The 16,115-nt window shown below is 44.2% G+C and overlaps 1 protein-coding gene across 1 annotated transcript in view; it reads left to right on the top strand.

The window, feature by feature from the left end:
- The window catches only part of SMARCC1 (SWI/SNF related BAF chromatin remodeling complex subunit C1), a 192,444-nt gene that overhangs the window by 70,647 nt on the left and 105,682 nt on the right, over positions 1–16,115 (top strand). Inside the window, exons 14-16 of the mRNA XM_048837290.2 lie at positions 535–656; positions 5,009–5,080; positions 15,849–15,962. Coding sequence (XP_048693247.2) covers positions 535–656; positions 5,009–5,080; positions 15,849–15,962 — 308 coding nt within the window. The remainder of the gene's footprint in view (positions 1–534; positions 657–5,008; positions 5,081–15,848; positions 15,963–16,115) is intronic.

The following is a 16,115-nucleotide window of genomic DNA, read 5'->3' as shown; positions in this document are numbered from 1 at the left end:
CCCTGTAGTCACTTCTGATCTGCTCAGGGTCATACCTTGCAGTATCATTAGGGCCCACATGCACGAGCAGCATGGGATAGTAGATGGCTGGATGATCCTTTGCAATCTGCGTGGCCGACTGAGAGTGGTGGTTCATGGGTTAGGATAGGATGAAGTACATTTCTTTTTTTATTCCCTTTTCTTGAACAGTCCTCCACATTGGACTGTCAGCCTCTGAGTCATGCTAACCACCTGCAAGTATTCCCCGGGATCAGTAGTACTAGACATAGCCTATCAAGGGACTTGCATGTTTCTGATTAGGACGCTGTATTTACAGTTCTTATTGCCAGCGCACATTAACTTGGCGTGTGAACCTTGCTACGGTACACTGAAAGTTTCATAGTGTGCTTTGAAATGCAGCAGAGTGCACACAGCCAGCTAGTACACTGTAGATTCACACTGCAGCTTGCTGTGCACTAGACCACTGTGTAAACAAGTCCTTATTCATGCTACACCCCCATTTTTAAGGCTTTTTTTGTCTTTCTCCTGCTGTAGGAAGATGAAGATCCCAACAAAGGTGATCAGAGTCGATCCATTGACCCAGGTGAAGACAATGTCACGGAACAGACCAATCACATAATTATTCCAAGCTATGCATCATGGTTTGACTACAACTGGTAAGAACAAAATCTGGGGAGAGGATTCAGAGAGTTACTGAACTTTGTTTCACCAGTTAAATATCTGGGCTGGAATTTTGTTGAGTTGCAAGCAGAAATGAATTTAGTTTAGGTCTAGTGCCTTCTTGACAGCTATCCCCATTGCAAAATGCACCTTAATGTGATTAGAAGTTCTTTGCTCTTAGTCTTGTAGGGCTTGTGGTAGGTTAGAATTAAGGTGGAGAAGCTTGCGTGGTTCCTGTCTTCAGTATGCCTTGCCTTGCCTATTGTTGCTTAGACCTATTTTCGTGAGTTCCAGATTTGCTGATAACCTTTCTGCTCACCCATAACCTACCGTGGCTGCTAATTTTTTCTAGAAATGGAAAATGTTTAACCATCATGGGTTTCAAATATTGGTTCTAAAAAGATTACTTATTAATTGAACTTTATCTGTGGGGGGAAAATGTCTGCTTGTCTTTGAATTCCCCTTCATCATTTTATATAAGGAATGTCCACCTTATGACTGTGTAGCTCAGAGATCTAGGTGAACTAACCAACGCTGGTAGACTTCCACATCCAGGAAATGGGTGTGTGTTGGGAGTGGAAGAGGAGAAGTATTAGTGACTATATCTAGAATTGCTAATCACTGTTGTCTGGAAACCCAGCCCTTACTGTAGTGATCTTTTTAAAAATACATGTTTTCAAAACTCAGGCGAGAGAGATTGTCACTCACCTGAAGAGGCCATCATTTGAGGGGAAGACCTCTTTTCCTGTGTGCCATTTTAGGGTTATAACATTGATGTTTCCTTTGTTGAAGTTCTAGGCAGCTGTGACTGTAAATTCTAATCTATACAAATGCATCCTTAACGCGTGTTTCCAAATATTCAAAAAATGACCGTATTTGTCAGATGTCGTCTTTCATTATTATTATTTGAAAGAGATACAATGGTTAGGTCATTAGCCTGAGATTTGGGTTCAGTTTTCTGCTTTGCCAAACTATGACCCTTGGGCAAAGTCCTGTGCCTACAAATGAGGATAAAAGATGGCTGTTAGCCAGGATGGGCAGGGATAGTGTCCCTACCCTCTGTTTACCAGAAGCTGGGAATGGGCAATAGGGGATGGGTCACTTGATGATTACCTGTTCTGTGCGTTCCCTCTGGGGCACCTGGCATTGGCCACTGTCAGAAGACAGGATACTGGGCTAGATGGACCTTTGGTTTGACCCAGTATGGCTGTTCTTATGTTAAGAATACTGTCCTACCTCGCAATGTTGTTGTGAGGATAAATATATTAAAAGATTGTTAGGTGCATAGGTACTCTGGTACTGGAGAGAGAGTACATTTTGTATTACGGTACCACCCAGAGGCCTCATTCAGAATCAAGGTACAATTATGCTGGGGCTTTCAGGCAAAATCCTGACATTTCAGTTGCAGGTTGTTTACTAAGAGGGTTCCAAATTAATCTGTTTATAGCAGCAGTAATAATCCTAAGGGGGTCTCTCAGGCAGCTAAATCAGTTTGTGCAACATGACTGGCAGAAACTTGGTGCTGAATTTCTATAGACCCATACAAAACTGCTCATTGGATCATTAACGTCCACTATGACACTTAATAGACAACATATAGCAGATCTGTGGTGAAGGAGGTCTGACATCCAGACAGCAACAAATTGATGTGAAAGAAAGCCCGCTGTGTTTTGGACTCTAATACTTTCTATGGCTGTTACTTCACCAGGCTGATGGATTTAGGGCTAAAATAACCATCACAGCAGAATAGTTTCACAGGCTGTTCTAGTAAAGCAATGGCACTGAGTTTTTGCAGTTTCTGGAAACACTGTGATTCTTCTCTGGGATAGATGTTACTTTCTGGAGAATTGGATAGCACATACTTGAATCTGTCCCACCCACAGACTTCTGACAGTAGCACTACTGATGCAGTTACCACTGAGATACTTGTTTGAGTTATTTGAGGATGTGAACAAACTATTCACTGCTACACTTTCAAATTCAAAGTGTGCTTCTTTGACATGCCCAGTCATAAGTAATCTAGTATCTTTATGGCAAAGAATTTTATAATCTGAAGCATGCTTAAGCACCTTAGACTATACACTGTTTTCTAAAATATTTTATAAATTGTTATGGAAAAACAGGTTTCAGAGGAACAGCCGTGTTAGTCTGTATTCGCAAAAAGAAAAGGAGTACTTGTGGCACCTTAGAGACTAACCAATTTATTTGAGCATGAGCTTTCGTGAGCTACAGCTCACTTCATCAGATGTTTACCTAAACATCTGATGAAGTGAGCTGTAGCTCACGAAAGCTCATGCTCAAATAAATTGGTTAGTCTCTAAGGTGCCACAAGTACTCCTTTTCTTTTTATGGAAAAACAGTCATTCTAAGGCTAGTATCATTTGGCTCCAGCAAAAAAAGAGAATTTTTGTGTATTTTGTATTGCACTAGCATGACCGGATCCTGACTGGTGTCATTGCAGCCACTCTCCCACCGAGCAGAAGTGGCACCTTTTGAATTACTTGGCGCCTTTAAAATTTCTACTCAACTGGCGGCGCGCCGGGTCTTCAGCAGCACTTCGGCATCAGGTCCTTCACTCACTCCGGTCTTCGGCAGCATTGCGGTGGGGGGTCCTTCGGTGCCGAAGACCGGAGCGAGTGAAGGACCCGACGCCGAAGTGCTGCTGAAGACCCAGAGCGCCGCTGGGTGAGTACCAGGGGGTGGCGCCTTTTTTATCTCCACTCCCCCTGTTTTTTCCACCTGGCTACGCCACTGCCCCCACACCCTTATCCCACCCTCCAAAGAAGTTCTATCTAAAGGCCATCATAACTGTCCCCAGTTCTTAACTTCATACAAAATAGTTGTCATTGTATGAGCTTATTAAAATAATTTTATGGAGGGAATTTCATGCCATTTAAGCTTCTTTTACAAAGCAGGGTTGACTTTTTTTGTCATGGTTCAATAGATGGCAAGAGAATTGTATCCAGAATACTGTGTATTCCTTGCTGCTTTAATACACATAACCCAGGAAAGGGCTCATCCATTAAAGCATGGAGAAATGGGTTGAATAATCAAGGATCATATACATTTTGGCTGACAAGTTTGTTTTTTAAGCAAAATGAATTTCTATTTGCACTTTATATTTCAAAGCCTGGTATAAGATTTTCATATTCTGTTTACCTTGTGTGGAGTGTACAAAATGAACTGACTAGCTTTATGGTGATAGAATTCTGGAGGTGGAATTACCCTAAAGCTGAAATGTCTTGGGATCAATTTGCTTTGTATTTTTTTAAAGTAACGGATCAGCAAACCATATTTCCTCCTTATGCTTTCTTTGAAGGATGAGAGAAACTAACAGAAATCTCTTCACCTTCTACAGCATATGTTACTTGTAGCTGGTCTAGTAAAAGCTGTAGAATGGTAAAGTCTTCTTTCATCCCCTTTTAAATGGACCCAGTCAACTAAAAAACTCCACTTTTATTTGAAATTTCCCCCATAGTATTTATATGTAATTCATTAAATATCTGACTAAAATAAATTGAATTTTTACTTTATCCTTTGAGCTAGTTTACTTTGTGTGTTTGATGGCACTTCATGTATTCTCAGTTTTGCTGTACAATAGTCAGTTTCCTCTTTTATTCCTGTGGATCGTTCACATGGCAACAGAGGAAAGAGAATTTTTTGTAAGAAAATGAGATTGTAAAATCCCCCCAAAACAGCTGGAGTTTTAATTCACTTTTAAAAAATTGACTAGTGCTAAGGTTTTGAAATATAGGATCATAAACTTAATACTCCTAAATACCTATTTAGGCATTTGCCTGACTTTCAAAGTAATGAGCACCCAATTCTAATGCTGCATGATTTTGAAGCAAATATTTGTAAGCTTATCATTACATATGAATTGCAAATGTTTGGGGTTTTTTGAGGCAATCAGACCTGTGCTGCATACTCTCTACGGATTAGACTGGGGTGCAGGCAAGGGCATTTATCAACCTATAAACTTTCAAAACATTAGAGTAAAAATCTCTTTTTATGGGTTGAAAATCTTGTTTCCTCTCACTCCCCCCAAGTCTGATTAAAGGAACATTGGGCATGTATCTTTTCATCACTTGAATTAAGCACAATCTTTGCAGTTCATGTCTGAATTGCTCTGCTTATGTGGTTAAAACTAAGTAATTAGAGAATATATTTCTATATGCTGTGTTGGGATATTTAGGTGTCTGAACAACAGTGTTCGTTTTAAATGTTAGCACTTTAGGTGCTCATGTTAAGGCTGGGTGAAAGTTCTTGAAAGTGAATTCAAGCTTTTGGCATCTGGATTTTGTATATTCTCTTTAGTAAGCATGTTGCTTATCACACTTTCTTGCAGTATTCATGTAATTGAACGCCGTGCTCTTCCAGAGTTCTTCAATGGGAAAAACAAGTCCAAGACTCCAGAAATGTAAGTAAAATGCATAGATATAGGCCTGTGGCTGTGTTCCCTAGTGAAGCCTAAGCAATGCTTTCAGTTCCAGAAATACTGTAGTCTTTTTTTTTTCCCCCCCCCTTCACATACACAAGGGTGAACTGATGCATCAGAAAATAGTGTAAAAGAGCACTGAGGTATTTCTGGTCTGTCCATTGTCAAGAAGTATCTGTTTACACAATTAACTTCATTGTGATTTAGGTAAGAATTGTACATATATCTAAGCAATATTAAGCAGGTTGGATATCTAGGAAAAATACCCCTGATTAATGGTTGCAAAGCTAGTACAGTGTGTTATGTACACAGTAAAATGGTTTCTGAAAGAAGTTTAAGGTTTTTTAAAGCATACATAATAAAACAAAACATGAAAATAGCTAGCTGCCACTGATCTTTGTTTACAGATATACAACACGTGACCACATTGGTTTAAACATAAAAGTTCATAGTTCCAAGTATATAGCACAGAGATTATGCAGTTCCATTGTAAGCATAAAAAAATCAGAATATCCCAAGCCATCTAGTGACCATTTTTCATTTATAACGTACCTGCTTTCATGCACCTGCAATTGTGCTGTTCTGATTTGAACTAGAGGTTTACATCCACATTGTGGTATCTAGTGCCTATCATCCGCTGCAGAACTTTACACAATTGTTTAAAAATAACAAAACCACTTCCACGGGATCCTAACTACGAATGCTGCTTTTCAGAGCTGGGAATGGCAATTTTGGGGTCTTTTATTTCAGTGTAAAAGTCTCTTTGGCTGTAATACCGTCTCGAAATATGCCAGGTTGCTCTGTACACCAGATTAATTTCTGTGTTCAGTTCAAGACGTAACATGATAAATATTTTGATGCAAGATCACTGGCTTATCTCAATAACTTGCTGTTTTCCTTGCAATCCTACTGTATGCTTTAATTGGTGTATCTCCTCTTTACCATCTGTTTAAGAAGATCTTCCTATTAAAATAATAATGTAATTATGTTTATTCATACACACTAGCGACTAGTCTTGGAAATATTGCCTTTAACATGAAAGGTTAAAAGGAAATTGTCAAGATAAATCTTATTTTTTGTTAATAACTCTTTAGATTATTGAAACTGAGAGATTACATTTACTCTTCACTATTTGCTTTTGTAAAGTATTGCATGTCTGTCAGCACAAACAGTAAAACTATGCTATTGAACAATTGTTTAAAGTGTGTTTCACTGTCAGATTTTTGTGGAATAGCAGAAGGCTGTTGGGTTTTTGGCAATACAGGAAGATATTTAAATTGACAAAACTCTGTTTTAAGTTAAAAGGATTCATGAAAATATGTCTGCTCACACTAAATCTTTAAAAACTATGGTAACACCGTAAAACATTATGGCACCAATTTGGGTAGATGGATCTTGAGTGGGAATTTTAGCACATTTTTGTGTACTTGCTGCAATTTCAGTGAATGCTGCATATTTTTGGCATTGGGATTTAAAAGCGCAAGCTGAATGCCAAACAGAAGAAATAAACCTTTTTTTAAAAAAAAAATAGTTTGGTTGTTCAGTTATGACACACCCCATTCCAAACACACAGACAGCATTTGTGTTGTCGGTTGAAATATTGGCCGAGTACCGCTGGTGCGAAGATGTGTCTTAAAGGGAATTTTTGCTGAGGGTGAAGTCTTCACCTAAATACTACTTTAATATAGCTTTCGTCATCCATCACTAGTACTTCATTTAATTAGCATGCTAGAAAATCACACAACTGATTATATCTGCTAACAGAATACACCTCCTTTTAAAAATTGCAAACATAGAGTTCTCACCTTCCCAGGGCAAGACAAGACACAACTCTCATAGCTTTTAAGACTTTTGATCCTTTTGAGGCTTTGTCTAGAGTGTCGCTGACTCTTCAACTGAATGCCACATCCTGGGTCCTAGTGCCAGTCGTGTTCCCCTTCTGTGTGCTGGGAGGCTTCCTGTTTTCTGTGCAACAGAGAGTGCCTGTGGTGGGGCTGGGTAAGGAGAGGGTTGGGGAAAATGAGGGAAGAAGAGGTGTGGGGAAGGAAGCAGGGGTGGAATAGGGCAGTGGGAGGTGAATGTGGGAGTGAGGGGGATGAGATGGGGAAGAAAAGGGGATAGAGGAGTCTCGGGGGCAATTGGGAGCCCAGCTGGGGCTCCCCCGTTAAGGTGGGCCATTGAACCCTCACCCTGACAAGCTCTATCCCCTACCCCAGACCCCTCTGACGAACCCCCCACACCCTGATCCCCAACCAGCTACACCTGGACCCCCAACCTAGAAGCCCCACTCCCCCAGCACCCAGACCCTCCACTGAGCCCCCTGCTGATCCCCAACCACCTTCACCTGGACCCCCTGCAGAGTCCCATTGCCCCTGCGCCCAGAAACCCCCAGTGAGCCCCTGTGCATCCAGATATCCCACTGAGCTGCCCACACCCAGGCTGCCCCACAGAGACACACTCACCCTACACCCGGCAGGGCCCCAGGGTGTTTCTGGGGCAGGCCCAGCCCTTGCATTGTATCAGGGTCAGGTGCAGCCTCACTGTCGAGTCAGTGTACTGGGGGAGGTGGGGACTTCAGGGTGATCTCCCACCCCTATGCAGCCAGTGGCCTGTACTCCCCACTGCCATGCTGGAGCCACATTTATTTATTGACAAATAAAATTTGCACAATTATAAAATATTGTGTGCAGAACTTTTAATTTTTGGTGCAGAATTCCATCAGGAGTAAATTTTTCCTTTTCAGCATGTCATCTTCTTCCCTTAAGCGACAGCAGCTTTAAGTAATGTACTTGTAGCAAAAAGATGTCAGTTAAGAATAAGCACAACTGCTACATTCGTGTGCTTTGGTGTTGAATGTTACATGCATGGGTGTCAGAGCTGCCTGGATATGTCTGAGAACCATTAAGTTTTATGAACCCCTTCGATCACTCTTAGAGGCTCTCAGAGTGCCTCTTGTAAGTAGGCCTTCAGTTGAAGCATGAGTTGGCCAACGCTCTCATAAGAGCTTGCAGGCAGAGATATTCATAGCTAGAGAGAAGATTGATACTGATCTTAGAACCTTCACCTTTGACACTGAGGGTATGTCTACACTACGAAATTAGGTCAAATTTATAGAAGTCAGTTTTTTAGAAATCGTTTTTATATAGTCAATTGCGTGTGTCCCCACACAAAATGCTCTAAGTGCATTAAGTGCATTAACTCGGCGGAGTGCTTCCACAGTACCGAGGCTAGCGTCTACTTCCGGAGTGTTGCACTGTGGGTAGCTATCCCACAGTTCCCGCAGTCTCCTCCGCCCATTGGAATTCTGGGTTGAGATCCCAATGCCTGATGGGGCAAAAAACATTGTCACGGGTGGTTCTGGGTACATGTCGTCAGGCCCGCCCTCCCTCCCTCTGTGAAAGCAACGGCAGACAATCGTTTCGCGCCTTTTTTCCTGAGTTACCTGTGCAGACACCAAACCACGGCAAGCATGGAGCCCGCTCAGCTCACTGTCACCGTACATCTCCTGGTTGCTGGCAGACGCGGTACTGCATTGCTACACAGCAGCAGCAACCCATTGCCTTGTGGCAGCAGATGGTGCAATACGCCTGATAACCATTGTCATCGTGTCTGAGGTGCTCCTGGCCGCCTCGGTAAGGTCGGTCAGGAGCACCTGGGCAGACACGGGTGCAGGGGGACTAAATTAGGAGTGACTCGACCAGGTTATTCTCTTTAGTCCAGCCAGCAGTCCTATTGTACCATCTTATGGCAAGCAGGCAGGAGATGAGGCTGGCTAGTAGTCCTAGTGCACCATCTTCTGCCCAGCAGCCAGGAGATGTGGATGGCTAGCAGTCCTACTGCACTGTCTGCTGCCAGCCAAAGATGTAAAAGATAGATGGAGTGGATCAAAACAAGAAATAGACCAGATTTGGTTTGTATTCATTTGCTCCCCCCTCCCCTCTCTCTGTGAAATCAACGGCCAACAATCATTTCAGTGAGGTCTGTCAGGGGCACCTTGAAAAGTTTAATGGAGATTCAGTCCTGCCTGAAATACCAGGGGGAGGGATAGCTCAGTGGGTTGAGCATTGGCCTGCTAAACCCAGGGTTTTGAGTTCAATCATTGAGGGGGCCATTCTGTGTGACAGTTGTTTTTGTTTCTCCTTGATGTAAAGCCACCCCCTTTGTTGATTTTAATTCCCTATAAGCCAACCCTGTAAGCCATGTCGTCAGTCACTACTCCCTCCGTCAGAGCAACGGCAGACAATTGTTCCATGCCTTTTTTCTGTGCAGAAGCCATACCATGGCAAGCATGGAGCCCGCTCAGATCACTTTGGCAATTAGGAGCACATTAAACACCACATGCATTATCCAGCAGTATATGCAGCACCAGAACCTGGCAAAGCGAAACTGGGCGAGTAGGCAATGTCCGTGCGGTGACGAGAGTGATGAGGACATGGACACAGACTTCTCTCAAAGCACAGGCCCTGGCAATGTGGGCATCATGGTGCTAATGGGGCAGGTTCAAGCGGTGGAACACAGACTCTGGGCCTGGGAAACAAGCACAGACTGGTAGGACCGCATAGTGTTTCAGGTCTGGGACGATTCCCAGTGGCTGCAAAACTTTCGCATGCGTAAGGGCACTTTCATGGAACTTTGTGACTTGCTTTCCCCTGCCCTGAAGCGCAAGAATACCATGATGAGAGCAGCCTTCACAGTTGAGAAGCAAGTGGCAATAGCCCAGTGGAAGCTTGCAACGCCAGACAGCTACCGGTCAGTCGGGAATCCATTTGGAGTGGGCAAATCTACTGTGGGGGCGCCTGTGATGCAAGTAGCCAACGCAATCAAAGATCTGCTGATATCAAGGGTAGTGACCCTGGGAAATGTGCAGGTCATAGTGGATGGCTTTGCTGCAATGGGATTCCCTAACTGTGGTGGGGCTATAGACGGAACCCATATCCCTATCTTGGCACCGGAGCACCAAGCCGCCGAGTACAGAAACCGCAAGGGGTACTTTTCGATAGTGCTGCAAGCTCTGGTGAATCACAAGGGACGTTTCACCAACATCAACGTGGGATGGCCGGGAAAGGTGCATGACGCTCGCATCTTCAGGAACTCTGGTCTGTTTCAAAAGCTGCAGGAAGGGACTTTATTCCCAGACCAGAAAATAACCGTTGGGGATGTTGAAATGCCTATATGTATCCTTGGGGACCCAGCCTACCCCTTAATGCCATGGCTCATGAAGCCGTACACAGGCAGCCTGGACAGTGGTCAGGAGCTGTTCAACTACAGGCTGAGCAAGTGCAGAATGGTGGTAGAATGTGCATTTGGACGTTTAAAAGCGCACTGGTGCAGCTCACTGACTTGGTTAGACCTCAGCGAAACCAATATTCCCACTGTTATTACTGCTTACTGTGCGCTCCACAATATCTGTGAGAGTAAGGGGGAGACGTTTATGGCGGGGTGGGAGGTTGAGGCAAATCGCCTGGCTGCTGGTTACGTGCAGCCAGACACCAGGGCGGTTAGAAGAGCACAGGAGGGCGCGGTGCGCATCAGAGAAGCTTTGAAAACCAGTTTCATGACTGGCCAGGCTACAGTGTGAAAGTTCTGTTTGTTTCTCCTTGATAAAACCCCCCGACCCTTGGTTCACTCTACTTCCCTGTTAGCTAACCACCCTCCCCTCCTCCCTTCGATCACTGCTTGCGGAGGCAGTAAAGTCATTGTTGCTTCACATTCATGCATTCTTTATTCATTCATCACACAAATAGGGGGATAACTGCCAAGGTAGCCCGGGAGAAGTGGTGGAGGAGGGAAGCACCGGGAGAGGTGGTGGAGGAGGGAAGGACAAGGCCACACAGCACTTTAAAAGTTTAAAACTTATTGAATGCCAGCCTTCTGTTGCTTGGGCAATCCTCTGGGATGGAGTGGCTGGAGGCCCCCCCACCGCGTTCTTGGGCGGGGTGAGGAGGCTATGGAACTTGGGGAGGAGGGTGGTTGGTTACACAGGGGCTGTAGCAGCGGTCTGTGCTCCTGCTGCCTTTCCTGCAGCTCAACCATATGCTGGAGCATATTAGTTTGATCCTGCAGCAGCCTCAGCATTGAATCCTGCCTCCTCTCCTCACGCTGCCTTCAGCTTCAGCCCTCTTTTCAGCCCACCACTTACTCTCTCCAGCCCACCACTTCTCCTCCCAGTCATTTTGTGCTTTCCTGCACTCTGACATTGTCTGCCTCCATGCATTCATCTGTGCTCTGTCAGTGTGGGAGGACATCATGAGGTCAGAGAACATTTCATCGCGAGTGCGTTTTTTTCGCCTTCTACTCTTCACTAGCCTCTGGGAAGGAGAAGATCCTGTGATCCGTGAAACACATGCAGCTGATGCAGAAAAAAAAAGGGACAGTGGTATTTTAAAAGACACATTTTATAGACCAATGGATACACTCTTTCACAGTAAAGCTTGATGTTAACATTACATACATAGCATATGTGCTTTCATTCCAAGGTCGCATTTTGCCTCCCCACACCGCATGGCTAGCCCTCCCCCCTCCCCGTGGCTAACAGCAGGGTACATTTCTGTTCAGCCACAGGCAAACAGCCCAGCAGGAACGGGCACCTCTGAATGTCCCCTTAAGAAAAGCACCCTATTTCAACCAGCTGACCATGAATGATATCACTCTCCTGAGGATAACAGAGAGAGATAAAGAACAGATGTTGTTTGAACGCCAGCAAACATACACTGAAATGCTTTGTTCTACAACGATTCCCGAGTACGTGCTACTGGCCTGGAGTGGTAAAGTGTCCTACCATGGTGGACGGAATAAGGCTGCCCTCCCCAGAAATCTTTTGCAAAGGCTTTGGGAGAACATCCAGGAGAGCTGTGAATGCCAGGGCAAATTAATCGTTAAACATGCTTGCTTTTAAACCATGTATACTATTTAAAAAGGTACACTCACCAGAGGTCCCTTCTCTGCCTGGCGGGTCCAGGAGGCAGCCTTGGGTGGGTTCGGGGGGTACTGGCTCCAGGTCCAGGGTGAGAAACAGTTCCTGGCTGTCGGGAAAACCGATTTCTCCGCTTGCTTGCTGTGAGCTATCTACAACTTCATCATCATCTTCCTCGTCCCCAAAACCTGCTTTCATGTTGCCTCCATCTCCATTGAAGGAGTCAAACAACACAGTTGGGGTAGTGGTGGCTGAACCCCCTAAAATGGCATGCAGCTCATCACAGAAGCTCATCTGACCTGGAACGGCCGTTTGCCTCTCTGGTTTTCTGGTAGGCTTGCCTCAGCTCCTTGAGTTTCATGCAGCACTGCTTCGGGTCCCTGTTATGGCCTCTGTCCTTCGTGCCCTGGGAGATTTTGACAAATGTTTTGGCATTTCGAAAACTGGAATGGAGTTCTGATAGCACGGATTCCTCTCCCCATACAGTGATCAAATCCCGTACCTCCCGTTCAGTCCATGCTGGAGCTCTTTTGCAATTCTGGGACTCCATCATGGTCACCTCTGCTGATGAGCTCTGCATGGTCACCTGCAGCTTGCCACGCTGGCCAAACAGGAAATGAAATTCAAAAGTTTGCGGGCCTTTTCCTGTCTACCTGGCCAGTGCATCTGAGTTGAGAGCGCTCTCCAGAGCGGTCACAATGGAGCACTCTGGGATAGCTCCCGGAGGCCAATACCGTCTAATTGCATCCTCAGTACCCCAAATTCGACCTGGCAAGGCCGATTTCAGTGCTAATCCCCTTGTCGGGGGTAGAGTAAGGAAATCGATTGTAAGAGCCCTTTAAGTTGAAAAAAAGGGCTTCGTCATGTGGATGGGTGCAGTGTTAAATCTATTTAATGCGCTAAGTTCGACCTCAACTCCTAGTGTAGACCAGGGCTGAGAACCTGAAGTGGGCTTTACCGTTCAGCAGCTGCTATCTTTTGCTGTTTGGCATGTTTGGTTTACAAGGCTAAAAGCAGGTTGAGCTGAGGAGAAAGGCTCCACAGTATGGCAGTCCTCTCCATGAGCGGTGGAAGATTGAGTCTGAAGGCATAGACCTAGTCTGGCATCAGGTGTGGAGGCCTTGTAAAACTAGTGAAATGGAAGAAAGGTGATGTTTCAGGCGTGGATGGCTTTGTGTATTGTTGGCTGTAGGGAGCTGGATTCCAACAGGAGGAATGAAAAGCTTAGAGACCAGCTGTGTGTAGAAAGAGTGTTTTGGGTACTAGGTTGAGGCCATGTTGTCAGGTAGTGAAAAAGACAATAGCCACCCAGTGCTCTTGTGTTAGTATTTTATTCCCTTGCACTCCACTGGTGAGAGCTTAGGAAGGACATCTGCTCAGAAACTAACTTTCAGTATGACAGTTGGATTCAAAGGTGCCCATTACCCTTTTCCTTGGGTGAACAACCTCAGCAGCAGCAGCAAAAGCCAAAGGATCCCAAGCTCTCTTTCAGTTAGCACCAAAACCCAATGTTTGTGAAAGGCACTGGGACAATAGCTAGTCTTCACCTATTGGTAGCATTGATCAGTGGTGCTACAAGGCGGGGTGGGGTGAGCCTTCGGATTGTATCAGGCTTAAAGTCTGGCCGCTGCTGACCAAACAAAAGACTGTAGAAAGTTCAACCAACTTTTTTCTTCGGATGCCAATTCCTTGGGCAATTCTGTCACAGAGGACTATATCTAAATAGCTATCTGATTACGCCTCTTACTGTATGGACTGACAGGACTCCAGCTAGGAGGTGGTGTCTCCGTTTACACTATCCAGACTAGCTTGGCTTCAGTATGAACCTCAGGGGATGTTACCGTCTTAGGCTTAAACAAAGCAGCCACATGATCCTCTCTGCATACATTTTAAATAGTATTCTTGTATCTGGCCTCTGGGGAGTAAATCCCTCTTTGGTCAGTTGCCTACAAAACCAGTTTCCAAAATGGATGGGCCCAAACTCTCCCAGTCCTTTAAAGTTTTTTTCCATTATGTCCTTAGTTAAGTTGGCCAAATTTGGAAAGTGACTTTTTTGAGGGCTGCATCACTGAGGCATCTGTCAGTTTATATTTCTTGTCATTCAAAGGCATCTTATTCCTCCTTCTATTTAAACAGCTTGTATTCTTGTTGCTTATTAGGCGCTGACCTCTTTTCTTTGTACACTAAGTTTGGGAGGTCCCATACTTATTTACAGTACGCACACGCTCAGAGTGCGCACATGCCCTTATGAATATTTTTAATGAAGAGATAGTTACCTATAATCTTTATTCCCACACTGGAGATTCACTCGCCCACTAGTTTGGCAGTCTGTTTTTGAGGTTATATCCTAGGTTTTTGTTGCATCCTTTGGATATGCGCTGGTATTCGTTTTATGATTTACTTCTATAATTTCTAACTGTCTTTTATTGGGAGGTCTTGCTTCTCATGCAGTTCAGGAACTGACTGAAAGGGGCTGTGAATAGAGAGACGTGGTGACGCTCGCTGACTCGTAGGTGGACAGGTATGGCAGCTGGCAGTGCCACAGCATCAGAATTCTAGGGAATTCTTCCCTACCCTGTGTTAGAAAGCCTGAAAATCCTGCACAGTGGTGGGTTCAAGGAAGGAGAATTATAGGTGAAGACTCATATCCAAACTTAGCTGTTCAACAGTTAGTTAGTTCTTAGTGGGGAAGATGATCTGGGGCACCAACGTGAGGTCCCATGGTCAGTATTTGCCTTCTTTTCCACATCTTCATTCTTGTTCTCTCATTCTTCTCTGTTCTCATGCACCTTTTCTTTTTCTCATTTTTAGTGCATATTCCCCATGTCTTTGTCATGCTCTTTTCACTTCCATTACTGTTGCACATGGAAACTGTGCTGCAGAGGGAAACAGGGTAGCATCCTAGTAACTGTTGCTCTGCTGCTCTTCCAAGTGTAACATGCTTTCAGATTTGATGCAGAGGGGAAAATGATTAGGATTAATCAGTTGGTTTTTGCATCCAAGAGTTACTCTACTCAGTTTCCCTCTGCAGCCAACTGCCTATAAAGTGCCACCAAACTGGAATGCTGTTTCAGCTGTTGGTGCCTAGTTATGTAGTACCCAAGCTACAGCCAGTCTGGTAGACTGATAGGGAAGGTCATTGAGAGGACAATGTATGGGGTACCTGTGTGAATTCTTTAGGCATCTTAGGTGTTTGGGTCAGTGGCCCAAAAGCACATCTGGAACCAAAACGAAAATTTCAATGAATTGTTAATGATTCTGGCCACCTTTAAATGCCAGGGTTGAGCCCCTCGTTTGGAATGAGATTTTTCACTTTTTCACCTTTTTTTTTGGCCTGCTTATATTTCACAATGAGAGGACTATTTTGGCAATCTGAGAGATACTTTAAATTTGCAGATTATTTATTAAACACATAAAGAATAGTTGATACTTTGACAACACACACAGAAAGATATGGTCCATGATTAAAATCTAAATAGACACAAATATAAAATGCTGAGGGGTGGGTCAGATGATGGCGCATAAACCAATTTGATAAAGAAATACACACTAACTTTTTGTACTTTATATTGATTGCTTAGTTGCAAAGTTCACCAGGAGTAACAAAAAAAAAAAACCCTGCAGGTCTTCAGCTTCACTGTCACCCTACAGTTATAAGTGTGCGTTTTCGGACTTCATGGTCATTGAACTGAATATCAGGCGCCCCTGGCATGCTGTATATATTGAAGGATGGGGGCCAACATGAAGATATTTTAGTAATGGTCAGAATTTGAAATGACACATACTACGAACCTGTATAGATTTTCAGATGTGTGTTGAACTGCCTTCTCTTTCCAGATACTTGGCTTACCGGAACTTCATGATTGATACGTATCGCTTAAACCCTCAGGAGTACTTGACCAGCACTGCCTGCAGAAGGAACCTGACTGGAGATGTATGTGCTGTAATGAGGTAAAATCTTAAATCTTGCAGCCACTACCCTTAGCTGTAACAATACATTTTATCCCAGCAAAGCTGCTTTATTACAAATTATAAGTTATACCTCCTGCATAGTGAGGTAGAAGACTTGAGGCCTAGGCGCATCAATCGTTTCTATTGGCAGAT

Source organism: Caretta caretta, chromosome 2 (assembly GCF_965140235.1).
Source record: "Caretta caretta isolate rCarCar2 chromosome 2, rCarCar1.hap1, whole genome shotgun sequence".
NCBI classification, from domain to species: domain Eukaryota; kingdom Metazoa; phylum Chordata; order Testudines; family Cheloniidae; genus Caretta; species Caretta caretta.
This window is presented reverse-complemented; position numbering and strand designations above follow the sequence as displayed.